This window comes from Carassius auratus, chromosome 1 (assembly GCF_003368295.1).
Source record: "Carassius auratus strain Wakin chromosome 1, ASM336829v1, whole genome shotgun sequence".
Classification (NCBI taxonomy): domain Eukaryota; kingdom Metazoa; phylum Chordata; class Actinopteri; order Cypriniformes; family Cyprinidae; genus Carassius; species Carassius auratus.
The window spans coordinates 24,237,819-24,255,792 of NC_039243.1; the positions used below are offsets into that span (position 1 = coordinate 24,237,819).

The 17,974-nt window shown below is 35.9% G+C and overlaps 1 protein-coding gene across 2 annotated transcripts; it reads left to right on the top strand.

Annotated features, from left to right (window-relative positions):
- Positions 1–5,528: 5,528 nt before the first annotated feature.
- Positions 5,529–10,772, top strand: LOC113105207 (homeobox protein engrailed-1). Of its 2 annotated transcripts, none has more exons than XM_026266313.1 (2): positions 5,529–6,340; positions 8,922–10,772. In XM_026266313.1, exons 1-2 carry the CDS (start codon positions 5,833–5,835, stop codon positions 9,251–9,253), a joined length of 840 nt encoding a protein of 279 aa, XP_026122098.1. In that variant the 5' UTR covers positions 5,529–5,832; the 3' UTR covers positions 9,254–10,772. The 2 variants fall into 2 exon arrangements, with proteins under 2 accessions (XP_026122098.1, XP_026122099.1); XM_026266314.1 differs by having other exon boundaries at positions 5,532–6,340; positions 8,934–10,772.
- Positions 10,773–17,974: the final 7,202 nt, after the last annotated feature.

Here is a 17,974-nt window from a genome sequence, read left to right on the forward strand (position 1 = left end):
GCCATCAACTGGCGTGGAGCGGAAAACAAGAAGCGCGTTTCTTTTTAGCGAACCGTTTGGACGGTTCGTTCACTGAGCCGATTCACAACCGAGTCATTGCTCCCAACATTTTACAATTAATGTTTAAGTTGCTGATTGTCATTACGCTTGTATGTATGTCACACATCTAGATTTAGCAAAATAATAATAATAATAATAATAATAATAATAAATATATATATATATATATATATAGGCTACTTTTGTAGATCATTTATATAAAAATGACAGTAAATATTATCAAAATTCCACAAAAAAAAAAACATTCTAAATCAAACAGTAGCATATACATCTGATTTCTGTTGAAACTATATTAAATTGTATATTAAACAGGCCTACATATTAAATAAATATATTAAAGCAGAAAATAGTTTTCCTAAGTTGTAATAATATTTCACAATGCAGCCTTGCCGAACATAAGAATCTTCTTTCAAAAACATCAAAATACCTGACCACAGAATTGTGAAAAGTATTCTGACTACTATAACTAAAAAGCATGGGTTTGTACTGATTGTTTTTAGGTGCAGTGATTGTGAACAGTTGGTTTATTGATGCCATCAACATAGTATGTGTTCTAAACATATTCCACAAACTACATCCATTGTAAAAACATTAAAGAACATAAATATATCAATATGTTAATGATAATGATAAGGAAGGGACAGCTGGAAACACATTGAAGATCTTGATGTAATCTGATATAGGCCTTGTCTGCATTAGACATATCAATAATGAATGAAAACAGCAGAATAATTAATCTACTCAAGTGCCAAATCAAAAAGGCTGGAGTAACATCAGCATGCTGATGGAGAACTGTGAATCATAATTTATTATTACACATTAAGAAAATCATAGAAGGCGTTTATTAATATTATTACTTTGGGGTTAAGTTATGTTGACATAATTAGTGTTTCGCTTGCTTTTCAACGCTGTTATATTATTGTTATTAACTGGTGTAAAATGTGTAGGCTAGGCTGTGTGTACTATTATGAAATTTGGTTCTCCATTTACTGATAATACTTTTCGAGAGTTGACCTGCAGTGCAATACCTCTTTTATTTGGATCAGTCACTGAAAACCGTTTTATTCTGAGCCTTTTAACATTAGAGGATTCTCAATGGATGTCTTTGCTCAACATTACCATGACACCTGCTGGTCAAATAAAGCTACTGCAAGATGTGACTCGGCCTGCCCTAAAGTAAAAAATTTTTTTCAGGCCATATAAACAACGCCATCTAACTCCTCCCAAACGAGACTACGTAAGCATACGCAAAAGGAGCAAGCGCGAAACCCAAACGTAAAGTTCCAAATGTCTCTGTAATGTCCCTTTGTTGCCCTCTATCATCGTATTGCCAGCCTTTTTATTTTTGTTTGCTTGTTTGGTTCGTTGATTTTGAACTATTTTCCGTTTGTTCTAAAATATGTATTTGCGTGTTTCTCTTAATTATGTTTAGTTTATCCTAATTATTGTTGGTATATTATGCAGGACTATTTGTTTGTAATCCCTTGGCGATATTCTTTTTGTAATTATTGTTCGAGCATTAATAGTAATAACGAAGTTCCATGTAGCCTAACTGTAAATAGCTACTCCCAGATATGCACGAATTTTTATTATTATTTATTCATATATTTATTTTAAAGAGATCATTGGCTAAATGTCTTAAGGAAACTGTTTAAACGTCTAAAATACGTCTTCGTCTAATAGGCTGTGATACATTTATTAGGCCTATATCAAGTTAGTTACACACACACACACACACACACACACACACACACGCGATTTAGGCTAGGCTACTTATGATGCATGTACAATAAATATGTATTCGGTCTTTAGGCACGGTAGTTCCCCATCATGTTCCTGGAGCCCCCCAAAACTGCACATTTTGCATCTTTTCTTTGTCTAACACACCCATATCAGGTCGTGGAATCTCTACTAATGAGCTGATGATATGAATAAATAAGGCTTGTTTGATTAAGGAGATATGGGAAACAAGCTGTGGACGTTATTCCCTTGACCACAGGATGGCAGCCAAGGTTCACCAAATGCCTTTATCTTGTTGAAGGACGATAGGCTATCATATGGCTTTTCAGACATAAATGTTCTGGAATTGGGAACTTCGGTTGGTTTAAAATTTTGTGTCCCGGATTACAATGTTAGATTTGTCGCAGGGACAGTTTATAAAAGGCGCAAATCTTTTGTGACGCTAGGCTCAAAAAGAAACACTCTTAGCTATAGGCCTATATAAATACATTTAATAAAAACAGATCCATTTCTAAAAACCAGAAGCCTACCAAGGGACTTGTTGGTAGCCTATCTATGTTTTTATTATCTATTTATAAGTGTTAACCAAGTCAACGTGTCTTTTTAAATTTGGCATCTTCAGATCTCTCCCTGTCGTGAGCAGAACATCCATTGGGAGGCGTTCACGTAGAATATAAATCAGCTAAATGACAAAAACACAACACCTTTTGAATCACATGCAGCAGGCCTTCATTCACTAGGTTTCTGTTTTATGTAGGCTATACACAGTTTAGATTCAAATTAATCTATTAGGCATATGCAATAGGAAAAATAAATAAATAAATAAAAATACGCAATGGAAATTTCTAAGGACATCACTGAATAAATGTGAACTTTGTAACGACAATATAATATGTTAGCCTACTTTGATGACGATCGATTTTGATGAAGTTCATCTTAAATAGCCTAGACTGATTCAAATAAGTATGTTCACCTATTTCAGATAGTGAAATGTCCTATTAACCCCATAGGCATATATAGCCTATAATAGAGACAGATTTATTGATGTGAGCTAAATAATAATAATAATAATAATAATAAATTAATTAATTAATGTCGCTTTAACCTTTATTGTAAAACCAATGGCTAAAGTGCACATCTTGAAACTTTGCAATTTTTATGCGAAATAAAAGTAAAAACGAAACGTTTTACAAAACTCATATAGCCTACTGAAGTTAAACAATAAAACAACCGAATGTACGATACAGTACGATACATCCCAATGGATGCAAAGAATATATGTTGAACTTATACGACAAGACTTTACAACTTTCTTCAAGAAAGTGCTGGCACAAGTTTATTAGCCCTTCCGAGATTTGACGACAGGTGTAAAATTTGAGTATTACTGATTAAATGACCACAGTATGCTGACTAATAGAAAAGAAAAGAAAAAGAAAAGAAAAGAAAACCTCACATTATTTCGTATGTCTCCATGTCTCATGAAGTATAGCCTCCGTGTTAATTGAAATTGTAAATGCGACTGGCAGCGTTTCACATTGATTTACTTTGCAGGACAAGGCGTATTTCTTGTAGGCAGCTTTTCATACTACTTTAATGAAGGCATTTATGCTGTTTGCTAATTGGCTGAAACAATTCTGAAAAGCACAACTAAAGCAATCTATGAAAACACACCTGGGATGAAAATGGGTTCAATTTCACTGACGATTTGTGAGCCCGAGCAGTAGCCTATAATGTAAATGGCTGAGCAGACATTTTTGCGCTTTCATGTGCGTTTTTTGATAATCATTGAGGTCAAGGGTGTTCCCAGTTTTTATATAGGCTAGGCTACAGAATATGATTGTTTATCCATTGTGTTGTTCTCGCTGTGATTTTGTGTAGAGTACTAATTAAATATACCGTGAGCTATCATTGCAGCAGAGCTATTTAAGACTGGACAATATTTCAACCTGTCCATAATGAAATTAAAATAGTTACAACTTCGATTTTTACATAGCTACTTTGTAAAAGGGCGTGTGTATTACATTCAATAATAGGAGGTGCGGCCCCTTGCCACATTCATCATCCCATTACTGTACCCAATCCAAGTCCGATACGTGAAGGGTAAAATGAATTACCGACGTTAAGTCGTCAATAAAGTCATTTCAGTAAATGGTGTCTCAGGTGACTCCGGCATTATTCAACGAGCTTTATCAGCACTGGGGAAATTACGTCTCCTCTACACCTCGTGTAATACGGCCCTGCTTACCTTGATAAAGCGCCCTGCCAGTGAGTAGTGACAGTGCTTTTGACCGGCTTTTATTCACTCGCTAGTGATGAACGCCAAGCTGATCAGGCGGAATGGGCGCTAATTAAAACCTATAAATTATCTTTTGCAGCCCCTCTCAAGACGTCGCATGCAGCCGAGATAAGAGCTGGAGTGCTAATTTACCGCCTGAAAAGGAGCGTGCCTCACAATGGCTACTTGGCTCAAATAGCATATTGATAGTGTCCTAATTAGAAATTTATTAAGTACCCACTCAAGCTTTTCGAATAAAGATTTCAACCCAACCTGTTTTAAATGAATAAATGCTGCATGAACTAAAATTCCATGTTTGAACCAATTATCATTCTAAATGTTTTGTGCGTGTTCCGTCTTTATTTTGCATAACTGGACGGAGTTTGAATCTTTGCTTACATTTTTAAGCAATTTATTTCTTATTAACAAGTCCTGATTTATACGTTCTCTGCCACTTTATTATTATTATTATTATTATTATTATTATTATTATTATTATTATTATTATTATTATTATTATTTTGTGTGTGTGTGCTGACGTGCAGGCCATCCATCAGTTTTGAAGGATAAAATTGTAATTTCATGCAAACGGATTGTTGAAGCATGTAAACTTTTACACACTGCAAAAATCTAACCTGAATGTGATTCATGTGGTACCATCTAAATGAATACGCTTTTATTCGAATATCTTTTTTCTTTAATAGACTATACCTGAATTAGCCTGACTATAAGTTACACCAGCAAAGGTGTGCTTAATTGAGAGTTATGCCGGGTAGAAATATCACTTTTGACAGTGCTCTGCGGTTAAAACCTTTCGAATGCTGCTACGGTAGTCTGTTATTGCAATTATTAGGTAAATTATATAGGCCTATGTTATTCTAAAAAATTCTGGTCATATACTAACATTAATTTTACTCAAATATTTCCAAACATTATTATATATTATTATATTTTTTTTATTATATATTTTTTTTAATTTAGTTTTTTAACCTTAATTGCTTGCCTTGCTGGCTAACCTTGTCCCACAGAATAGTAATCTTGCTCAAATTTCATAGTTATGATGAATGCTCACTCCTGTTTTCTTACTAGGCTGCCTCCGTAGCCTATCGTCTACTAACGATCTCAGAAAAGAGCTATTCCCAATGTTATTAGTGTTTAGTTTTGGCAAAATAAAATAAAATAAATACAACAAGCCTCTGAAATCATGAATTATCTGGCTGCAATATACAATATTTTTCTGTCAAAAGCCAATGGCGATCCAGAAACATCCAGTACCTCATTAGAGTAGATTTAATGTTAGCCAGCTTATTTGGTCTTGGAAATCCATCCATTCTTTATGTGCATAAGATCGTAAAATTATATTGGACATTCTCTGCTTGTGACACCAATGATGTTGGTACCCCATTGGTCCATTACACGTGTGTCTCGCTCACGTGCTTCCGGTTAAGGAAAAAAGTATGTGAGGGGCACTGTGATTTTAGAAAGAGTTTGTTAAGCGCGAGCTGTCACACGGGGCAGCGATTCGGGGACTTCGGAGCATCGCGCGATGTGTTTGTCTGACGTGAATAACGGGTGTGATTTGACAACTGAAACGCCTTGAACGCGGAAAGCATTCCGATGCTATGACAGTCGCTTCTCTTAAGGTATTTCGTATACCTTTATTTTAACACTATAGCCTGCATTCTTGTTTGTTGTTATCCGGATACAGCTCTTTGCAACAAGTGGAATTTTGCTGTGCAGACCGCGATCCATCTGTCATGGAGGAGCAAAACGATCAAAACAGTCGTGATTCGACTGAATCTGAGAGCGTCTCGCTCTCACCCAATATACCATCCCCTCCGATTTTACCTCACCAGGCTGCGCAGCAAGCACACAGAACCACGAACTTTTTCATCGACAATATTCTAAGGCCAGACTTTGGCTGCAAGAAAGATCTTGGGAGTAGGGACCGGGCACAAACCTCGGGCAGAGAGAATGTTAACCCTATGGTGATAAGGCCGTCGCATAATAGCAGCCTTTGCCAGGATTCAAACTGCAGTAGTGACAGCTCTTCTTCATCCTCGTCTTCTTCGCCATCTTCAAAGCAGACCTCTGCAAAGCTTGTCGAAGGAAATGGAACTACCACAGCAAGGTACGGGGAGAATACGACGTCGATAATGGTGGTGAACTCTAACGGGGGAACTTCGCAAGTAAAAGAATCGCAGCCTAATTTACTATGGCCTGCGTGGGTTTACTGCACCAGGTACTCGGACAGACCTTCATCTGGTAAGGCGCTAGTTTCTTAAATGCACTGTATGATTCACATCAGCTATTTACTTTTCTTTTTTTCTTCTTCTTCTTTTTTTGTGGATGGTGACTTTCTATGATTGGGGAGAATTTAGTTTTAGTTTATTCATCGTTTGAAGTTATCACTTATGTTCAACAGTCCTGGGGTGCGTTTCCCAAAAGCAATATGGTCGCAAGTTCCGTCGTCACCAATAGAATTCAATGGAACTAACTATAATAGTTAGCCAACGATCCTTTTGGGAAACGCACCCCTGGCTTGTTTTGGTGCATGAGCGAACAATTGTCACTTAGGCCGCAAATCAAACTAGAAACATATTTTGTTCAACCCTTTCTGGAGAAAGTACGTTGGCGTCAGAATTCTAATACTGGTTGCAACCTGATTCTGATTCTATAGGCTACAAAATAATTAGCCTTTGTCCATGAAAATCCAAAAATGAATAGGCTACTAGACTACTTCACTGTAGTAAATGTGTACAATGTAGATAATATTTATGGATTAATATTTAGTGGATAGTATCGGTTTAAAAATATTCCGTCTAACCATAGTTTATCGGCATATTGTTATGCTCGTTATTGGTGTTATTTTGAATAATTTACAGCACTAAGCAATGTAATTTATCTTAGTCTAAGACCACATGGGTTGTATGTGCGTATCTGTTAGTATTTGTTTTCATAATGTAAGTATACAATAGCTTTATATTAATGAAGAATACCAAAAAAGAGAAAAAGTGCCGCGATAAATTTAATCAACAGTTTTCTCTTAAATCCAAGATAACTTAATACTGCTGATATATACTGAAATTAGGATTTTGGGTTGTTCCATAGATATTTGTGTAAGCTCTTATTTTGTGCCAATAAGGGTCAGCCGAAAGCATAGATTTTGTTCAGTGTTAAGTTAATCACACTGTAAAACGTGCACAGTTCCCTTCAGTGACTGTTTCTACCTCCTCTGACCCTTAAACCCAGCGTAATCATTTACATTCCAATGATTTTAAATAATTTGCTTGACTTGAATACTGCAAGTTCGTTTATTGTGACCACATGAAGTAGGGTACATATTTTGGTTAACTGGCAACATTTTACAATGGATACCCGACACAAATTCAGCTGGGCTGTTGGAAAAGATGCGTTGATTGACTTCACTGATTGACCTACTGATTGAGCTATCAGACACTGGACTTTCACAGACGGCAAGCAGCATTTCGATCATTCGAATGCAGTTTCTTGAAGGAAAGACTTAGGGCTCTGCTCAGTTGTTGACTGGTAATGCAGGTAGTTGTTTTCTTGACTTGTGTGTAATGCCACATGTGCATGGTGATATTTCCTTTGCATATGCTGTTAGCAGGTATTTAGCTTTTTAGCTTTATTTTTTATGCATTTTTTATTTATTTTTAATTTTTCTTATTTTGCATGAAGGGATTTGCATATCAGCTGCATTATTCAAAAAAAAGTTTGTTGCAGTGAAGCTAAACTTCGGCCTACACGTGTAATATTATTGTCGATATGTAAAAATAATAAGTTTTACCTTTTCTGTAAACGGTTATCTTCAGAAAACAGCTCTGGTCGTATGCAGAGCTCTAGTTTTTTTTTTAATGAGCACTAAGAATTTTAGCAATTTGGCGAAATTACTTGCATTTTAAAAAAATTTATTTATATGATATTTACTTCGAAATAACAGTTTATAACTACCTAATCGCCTGCCCGTTTAATAAAGAGAGGCCGCAGAACAATAAAAACTGAATTAAGCAATCGATTTTCATTTTCTGTGTGACTAATAATAACAGTGATTTCGAACTTTGCCTTTGTTTTGGAAAACGGGGCGAAATATGCTACTGATATTGTCTGATATGTATGTAATAGGCTAATGTAGCCAACAGTCCACTAAACCAAACCAAATGTAATGTACAGAAGCTATTTTTGAGATAATGTTGGTTGAAGTGTTTCTTTCTTTATTTTACCAACAAATTACAATAATAAAAAAGATTAGCTTTATAGTAAGAATAAGCAAACTCATATAAAGACTCGTTCGGCTTTCCCGCTATGTTCGACGGGCGCCAGCTCAAAGCGACAATCGAGGACTGAGGCCTACATACTTACTTTGCAGGTCTGCGTATCAATTGCTTATGATTAAAAATCTTATTTAACAACGAATTTTAAAGATAACGGCTATTTGCGTTTTAGAGATATAACTGGATGTTATTTTAGCAGCATTTTATTTCTTAACTATCTTTGCAATCACTCATGTAGCCTCTCAGCTGAGGCCATTCGTTTTACATAGGCCTAGATTACAAACACTCTCATAAGATTTAATTGCAAACACTTATTATTGTTTACTCAGAATGAAAGAGACAGCGCTGTATAAAGAAAAGCAGTATGAATTCCACATCGACGTTTCTAAAGAGTGCAGCTAAGATAGCTTGTCCAATACGGAAGTGTCAGGTGGGCCCTAAAGTTAAAAGCGCATCAAACGTTTTACTCACGTGCCAAGGCATTCTCTGTCAGGTGTGGGTATGTAGCGTTCATGCTGCTTTATGATATTTATGTCTTCGTTTTATTGTTGTTTCTACACTAGGCCCAAGGACACGAAAATTGAAAAAGAAGAAAAGCGAGAAGGAAGACAAGCGACCGAGAACCGCTTTCACGGCTGAACAGCTGCAGAGACTTAAAGCCGAGTTTCAGGCGAATCGGTACATTACGGAGCAGCGGAGACAGTCGCTGGCCCAGGAACTCAACCTCAATGAGTCGCAAATAAAAATCTGGTTCCAAAATAAGAGGGCCAAAATCAAAAAGGCCACTGGCTATAAGAACGGCCTCGCTCTTCAGCTCATGGCTCAAGGACTCTATAACCATTCCACTACAACAGTTCAAGAAGATAAAGACGATAGCGAATAAAATGGCCTGGTTTCACTCCTAACAAGGCCATGGACGCTGACCCCAACAAAAGGGATTTTTCATATTTTTTATGAATCATATGAAAAGGAAATGTCTCCGAATTCTGCGAAACGAAGATGAGATATTTAATAGATTTCTGTTTATCATACAGTATATGGACATGCGTCTAAATATGAAGATTATAAAAATTTATATATATAGCCAGAACTGTAAGATGTGTATATTTAATTCCAGGTAAGGGGATGTCTGTATTATTCCTTACTTGCTGAACATTTCTAACGTTTTTTCTCCTTTCCCAATGTGGTTGCTCACCGTTCCAGTAGGCCTAAGTGTCAGGCTTGTTAGTTTTTTCTTTTTTATTTATAGTTATAGTCTTTTAAACCCCTTATCTCACAGTTCTTCAAATGCGTGACTGAACCAACGCTTCAAGCCAAAGATTTTAATATGTTCAGATTATGTTGTCTGAAATAAAAAAAGTAGAATGTGCCATTGTTTTTTTTTTTTTTTTTTTTTTTGTAGTCTACAAAATCTAAACATAATTACAGGATTTGTAGTTATCTGAACGCTACGATGACTTGTCTTTCTCCCAAACTCCTGTTTTTTTTTTTATTGTTTTTTGTTTAATAAATGTACAAAACGATGCTTTTCTACACTACTCTGAATTTCTAACCGTGGCAATGGGTTGTGGTTAAACTGCAATCATAATGTTTTACCCTACAGCTTATAAATGCACTACTGCCATTTGTTTTTATTGATTTATTTTTTTATGATGGGAGAAATTCTTCAGAAGTGAGCCTGTTTTAAGGTTTACAATCTTTCGAATTGGTCTTTTCATAAATAGGTTCTCACATAGCCCTATCTACTTTTTTTCCATTACTATTTTTTCCCTCATTATTCTATTTCGCTCATTTTAAGTTGTAAATGTAATTTTTATACACCGTTAAGTATAAAATATTAAAAACAAATGTTAAATTGATATTAATATGCGATGTGTTTGAGCTTGGTTGGCAGTAATAGTTATCCCCCAAACATACACAAAATAACCTTTGTTATCATTTATTATTATCATGATTATTATTGGACTTCCATATGTATGATGACAGGTATTGACTTAAAGCTAAATTCTGTGGTCTATAAGGTAGGCTAATTGTGCTCTTAGTATTTGCCAGGGTTAATTAGACTTTAGACGAGGCAATATCTGATTAATTTCCCCTATGCTGAACGGCATTTTTAGGCATTTATTATTATGTTTATTTTTTCATGTAATTTCCCACGATTCGGTGCATCAGAATTAATGCATCAGAAATAATTTTAACGAACTGTCTAACTGTTGTTTTCCAATCATAAATATAGTTTTTCAATGTTGCCGTCATAGGTGATTTTGGTGCCAGGACAACATCAGTGCAGAAAAGCGCTCGGCTTTTGGCTGTGTATAGCTGTGTTTTTGCGAGGCAGTGTGCAGGAGTCTGTCTCAAAGAACAGATTGAGGAAACTCTCCCAACGAGGTTAAAAGGTCAAGTTAAGCAGTCAAAACACAACCCGGTATCACGACAAGACGTGAAATAATCACGTTGGTCCACTTTGGAAAACGTGTAGATGTCACAGTTTAACAACCTCAGACGTGAATCTTACACGTTTGCGTTAACACGTTCCCGTGGAGAAATACCCGGATGTTCACTTATTTTACTCGCCATTGCTGTAAGCTCTGCCATAACGATCTATTTTAGTTTTCATTAAATCGAGAAAAATGGCATTCTGTTGTATTGACGATCACTGAGAAATTTTCTATTTAATTATTTAAAATGTAAAAAACAATATTTTCAATGTGAAAAGCATTAATTTGCCTTGTTCCATGCCGAAAAAAAACGTCTAAATGTCACATTTTTATTGAAGTAATGAGTAAAACGTCTATCTTTATTGCTTCCTCCAGCTCCTTCCTCCAGCTCCTGAAAGCTAAACAACATGTTATATCAACGTTAAACCATGTTAACCATAACCTTTTAAATACTTAACCTTTCGTTGCTTAGCAACTACGGGAAACAATTAACTCCAGCACCTGAAGATTATTATTATTATATATATATATATATATATATATATATATATATATATATATATATATTTTTTTTTTTTTTTTTTTTTTTTTGCTGTGTATGGTAATACATTAATAGCGCATACCCTTCCCAAACGTGAGAACAACACGATAGAAAGATTAAAAAAAATACCCGAATGTAATACGTCACGTGACGTCACCATAATTTGCTAAAATTTAGTTTAAAAAAGAAATTAAAAAATAAAATTAAAAAATAAAATAAAAAATTCACATGATTAATACTCTCAAATGTGAACCTTGTATGCTTGCATCCAGCTGTGGAAATTCTGGGAAAATACCCGTCAATGCCCGTTAATGATGACGTTATATTCCCGCTTGCAACCACGACTTCCTCCTTTTCGGACTTCATCAAGCAGGTAAGACGCGTTGACAACAATATGCACAACAATGTAATTATATAAGAGCTATTGCCATTTGCAATATTAATGTATTAAATAACTTATTTAATATTTGTATGGTGTTCTTTGGTCACTCTATATATAGTTATATAACATATTATAGCCAAAGCTATAACATTTCTATGTTGACCTAAATGTAACCTTAATTATTTGGGTTATTAAGGATTTACAAAGAATAAATGGACTATTCAATGAGAATATGGAAATTGGTGAATACAGGCCTAATAAATGAATAATGTTGCTTAATGCAGGCCTTATTAAAGACACATTAGTTATTTGTTAATTGCTAATGCTTATTCCCTAAACTAAAGTGTTACCATAATTTCATCAATCAGTTCAACTTAAATATATTATCAGTTAATCATTTTAAACATTTCAATTTATTTGATCAGAGCGCTTGTTTAAAACTGATCAATTGGGCACATCAAAAATGTTCTATGATTGGCTATGTATAGTGTCTCTTGTATTGCTAATTGGGCTAACTTTAACAATCCCTTTTAAGTAGAAAGTAGTCTATAAACTCATCATCAAAATGATTATTTGAGTTATAGACTAACCCCCCACCCCCCACCATTTGTTAAGCAAACTTAGGTACAATGAAAGGCGCTATATAAGTTCAAGTTGTTATTAACTATGCTGTTAGGTATAGTGCCATATTTAATTTGACCCCCCACCCCCAAACAATAAAATGAAAATTGCCTGAGACACCGTGCCCTGATGTTCGTGTCTAACCAGCCAAAGACCAGAAAAATTTGCCAATTTTTATATCATTTCATTGTATTATTATTATTATGAATTTATGTCTCTTTCCATACAGATATGCCAGGACCTGGTTCAACTACTAAGAAATGTGCTTCTTGTTCTATGCCACTCAATGTGGCTTGCAAGACGTGCAAGTACTGCAAAGCAGTGCAGCCCCACAATCTGCGTTTGAAAAAAAAAATAGAAAGATTTGATTTGAAATCAGAGACATGGGCCCAGGCCCAGAAAAAGAATAACACTTCATCCCACCTGATGGATGACGCTTCTTTGTTGGTATGTTACAGACTATTATTATTTTTATTTTTTTGGCTTGCATACATAAGTAATCAAACACCTCTATCTTTTAGTTTTAGGTTTACACTTATTGACACATCTTCTTAATAAAAAATCTCTGTGTAAAGCTTCTAATTGCTGATCCCAAAATTCTAAAGACTGTTGTTGCAGCGAAATAGTTCTTATGAATATGTATACATGCAGCATATGTCATTATGTTAGTATACTAAGAACTTCCTTTATATATAATATAATAATATTACTACATTATAATAATGTAGATTTTGCTTTACTCTTGTTGGAAGCTGGAAAGGTTTCAGGCCCTTGGCTCCAGGGGTGTGTTATTTATATCCCGCCCTGGAACTAAATCATGGACCTGTGAGGTTCTTCTGCCCAGATGTAAAGTCACTGAATCAGCATCTGCCTGCCTAAAGAGGATGGAGGCGTTGTTTGAATTTGTTGTGCAAGGTATTGTTGTATGTTAATGTAAAACAAGACATCATTAGATAAATAGTACGTTTTTTTTATAGCAGTCATGCCATATTGAAATCAATTAAACCCTTTAATTATATGGTGTTATTTAATTTATTTTTTGTTTGACTTCTGTTAATACTAGGTTGGAGTCAGTCAGAGAAAGTAGCAGCCTCAGCAGCAGAGATCCCACAGCCTCCTGTAGACAACTCACTGGCCACATCAAGTAAGTGTTGCATAGTTACATAATGTACTGATATTCCACCCTAGATGCTGTTTATAATTCCAAATTTTGTATTACTGGTTGCTTTTAGGTTATTATGGAGCCCCTGCTCTTCCCATTCCTTCCCCTTCAGCTCCTAATCTTGCCAGTCCTACCCCTCCAGCGCCTACCCTTTCCATTCCTACCACTCCAGCTCCTACTCTTTCCATTCCTACCACTCCAGCTTCTACTCTTCCCATTCCTACCCCTCCAGCTCCTACTCTTCCCATTTCTACCACTCCAGCTTCTACTCTTCCCATTCCTACCACTTCAGCTTCTACTCTTCCCATTCCTACCCCTCCAGCTCCTACTCTTCCCATTCCTACCCCTCCAGCTTCTACTCTTCCCATTCCTACCACTTCAGCTTCTACTCTTCCCATTCCTACCACTCCAGCTCCTACTCTTTCCATTCCTACCACTCCAGCTTCTACTCTTCCCATTCCTACCACTTCAGCTTCTACTCTTCCCATTCCTACCCCTCCAGCTCCTACTCTTCCCATTCCTACCCCTCCAGCTTCTACTCTTCCCATTCCTACCACTTCAGCTTCTACTCTTCCCATTCCTACCCCTCCAGCTTCTACTCTTCCCATTCCTACCACTTCAGCTTCTACTCTTCCCATTCCTACCCCTCCAGCTCCTACTCTTCCCATTCCTACCCCTCCAGCTTCTACTCTTCCCATTCCTACCACTTCAGCTTCTACTCTTCCCATTCCTACCCCTCCAGCTCCTACTCTTTCCATTCCTACCACTCCAGCTCCTACTCTTCCCATTCCTACCCCTCCAGCTTCTACTCTTCCCATTCCTACCACTTCAGCTTCTACTCTTCCCATTCCTACCCCTCCAGCTCCTACTCTTTCCATTCCTACCACTCCAGCTCATACTCTTCCCATTCCTACCACTCCAGCTTCTACTCTTCCCATTCCTACCCCCCCAGCTCATAATATTGCCATCCCTGCTCCTGGAGGAAACAAGAGGAAGGAAAATAATGGTGGGTGTATATGTTTTTACAAACATGTATCTAATTTATTTTTGAGACAAACAATCTAGTGGTTGTTTTACATTGGAAAATTAATGGACATTTCACCAAAAACAAATTGTGTATTTCAGATTGCTCTCACAGCAGCCAGGAAGTATTCAAGGGAGATATTTTGAAGGAACGAGTTAAAGAGGTTGGTCAGCCATTACCTGATATGGATAAAAACTAGGCAGTAGAACATTAAAGAATGGATGTTAATGCAAGGTTAGAACTGAACTTATTAACACACAAGACTTATCTACATTGCACATAATGATATGACATATTATTTTCCACTATTATTTCACATATGTTTTACATTTGTGGTTCAAGATTTTATTTGTCACATACACAGTTATATAGAGAATATATAATCAGCAGTGAAATGTAAAACAGGTCGCTCCATGCAGAGTGCCATTATTATCATAATACAAACACAAGAAGAAATCTGAATATATATGTATATATATAAACTAATTGTGTACAGAAGTATTAGACTAATGCTTCTTTAGGTGAACAGAAATGTACAGAGATACTTACATAAATATTTGGGTGAACAGAAATTTACAAGACGTGCAATGAAGAACAGGTTATTGTATATACTATATGTAGACAACTCAAAATACAGTCCAAAATAAAGAGGCTTTTATTTATGAAAGTGTATTGTTAGTTATTTCACGTATAAGCCTACTTAACTAATGTACTTTAAATGTAGACCTACAGATTACGTTTCTTACAGTTATTAGGTTTTTTAACACTTTTGCTTCATCATTAGGGGGTTTTGTGTGTAGATTGAGGGGGGAAATTATATTAAACTATTTTAACACAAGGCTGCAGCAGAACAAAAAATGTGAAAATAGTGAAAGGGGTCTGAATTCCTTAGTTGTGTAGCTGGCAGTATTGACAACAATCAAACTAACTTAATATTCTGTTTTCATTAGGGAAGGAAGGAATACCTTCTGAAATGGCACCCTTGCAGTTTATGGTATGCATGGAAATCTTTACTCTTTACCTCCTTTTTGTTTTCAGTGCTGTTTGTTTGTCTTTAAGCAGGATTACACAAAAACTACCAGCATGAGTTTCATGAAAGATGTATCATGGGTCAAGTAAGTACCCATGACATTTTAGAGCGGATCCAAGTCACGGGGCAAAGTTTCACATTCGCTAGTGTTGTGCCATACAGCATTTTCGCATAATCATTCCTTTCTTTTTATGGCCCTAATTTGTTGGTAGTTTCAGTAGTTAAATACACAAAAATGGCAAAAATGTAATTTAAGTATTTGAATTAATATACAAATAAGAATGCATTTGAACTACTTGGAAGCTACAGCAAATTCAGTCAAATTAATAATTTAACTGTTTGTAGTTCACGACTCCCCAACACTGGTAAACATTATTGCCAGTTTATTATTTTTTCTCAAAGGCCCCAAGTTATTAATTCATTAGCCAACATATATAAAAAAAATGTGGGCTACACAAAGTTATATTGGATAAATATTTCGGGATGATTATAAGATTTTATTTCAGTTTATCTCTTTCTGTAGTGTTTATAAAATTGCACTCTACTTAGTAAAAAAGCTTGACAAAGTATGTAATATTTATCCATGTTTTTTACATAACATTCAGCCATTTTTGTCACCATGTAAGTGATAATGAATCAAATGTGTCAAATGACAACACCCTTCTTTTTTTTAAGTAGTTTTGTAAGTTCTTGAACTCTTAAAACAAATACTTGTTACACATAACATGCATATGTTCTCTGTTTTCATTTCAGTGGAAAAAAATGGAGAAGCACCTGGGTGGAGGAGGATTCCTTCCTTATGTAGTGTGTGTGTGTGTGTCTGTGTGAGTGTTTAATAAACCGTTGTTATAATGCCTTCATTGGACTGACTCTTTTATGCACTTTCACATACAACACATTCTGTCAACGTGTTAAGCTAAGGAAAATAAACATTGTGTGACCTCAATAAAAGGGTCAAATCTCTTGTTGGTCTTAAGGGTCATGTCAGTAATTTCTTCACATATCAGCCTATGAAACATACGTTATACAGGACATAAATACACAATTATTTGTCAAATTTGAGACCTCTAACTGCTTGTGCGTTGCCAGGAGGCGGAACCAAAGCGTGGGAAAATTACATTCCTACGGGTGCTACAGAGTCTGAGATTGTGCAAGGTGTAACTTCACATCTCTCCCTTTACATCATAGTGGGACATTATATAACAAATTTCATCATTCTATGAGGTCTTCTTGTTAGAAATGTCAACCCTAGGTCTAAGCTTAATATCGAGCCTATGAACGGCATGGGTCAAACAGGCCTCATATCAGCAATGGAAACATATGTGATATAGAGAATAAAGACACACTTATTTGTTTAATTTAAAAGTTCCTTGTTATCTTAAATGGCATATTTTAAAGATGGCAAAGGTAGTCCATATCATCTGGTGTGACCAATATAAAGGCCTGTTTGAACCATATGCATTTTATGGGTATTAAACTTATAGGTTTACCATTTCTAACTGAACAATGAAATGTTGCATTAAACCGTTACATATGATACAAAACAAGGGAGCAAGTCGAAATCACACCTCATTCATTCATAGACCGTTTTACACCCCAAATCTATTTTTTCAGATTTGTGGCTCTGCCTTCTGTGAACTCAGAACCAGCTAGGGGTCTCACATTTCACAAATCAAATTTGTCACCAACCCCTGTATCAATAAATGTCCCATGCCAACATTTCCTAATGTCAATTTAACCAAAATCTAACAGTCTGAATAGTAAATGTGAAGGAACAATGCAAAGTCAATGCAAAACTGGGTGGGTCTGTGGCAGATAATTAATTGCACACAGATTTTATTTTATTTTTGAAGCACATATGACTTATGTTGCATTAATAAGAGGCACAAAATAATACAGAATCCTTTCACCGAACACGTCTGCAGTTGGATGAGCTTAAACAAAAACAGCATTATATATTAGACTGATGTACAAACCCGATTCCAACAAAGTTGGGGCACTGTAGAAATTGGGAGTAAAAAAGGGATGGAATAATTTACAGATCTCAAACTTATATTTCATTCAAAATAGAATATAGAGAACATATAATTTTGGATTTCATGAGGGCTACACATTCCAAATAAGTTGGGACAAGTCCATGTTTCCCACTGTGTTGCATCGTCTCTTCTTTTTCTAACAGTCTGCAAATGTCTGGGGACTGAGGAGACAAGTTGCTCAGGTTTAGGAATAGGAATGTTTTGCCATTCTAGACTAATACAGGCTTCTAGTTGCTCAACTGTCTTAGGTCTTCTTTGTCGCATCTTCCTATTTATGATGCTCCAAATGTTTTCTATGGGTGTAAGATCTGGACTGCAGGCTGGTCATTTCAGTACCTGGATCCTTCTTCTACACAGCCATGATGTTGTA

What these genes read in the sequence shown, in the direction of transcription:
- LOC113105207 (XM_026266313.1), top strand. Translation starts at nt 5,833, where the DNA reads ATGGAGGAGCAAAACGATCAAAACAGTCGTGATTCGACTGAATCTGAG. An exon ending in CTCGGACAGACCTTCATCTG is followed by an intron (nt 6,341 to 8,921) that starts GTAAGGCGCTAG and finishes GTTTTATTGTTG; the next exon opens with TTTCTACACTAGGCCCAAGG.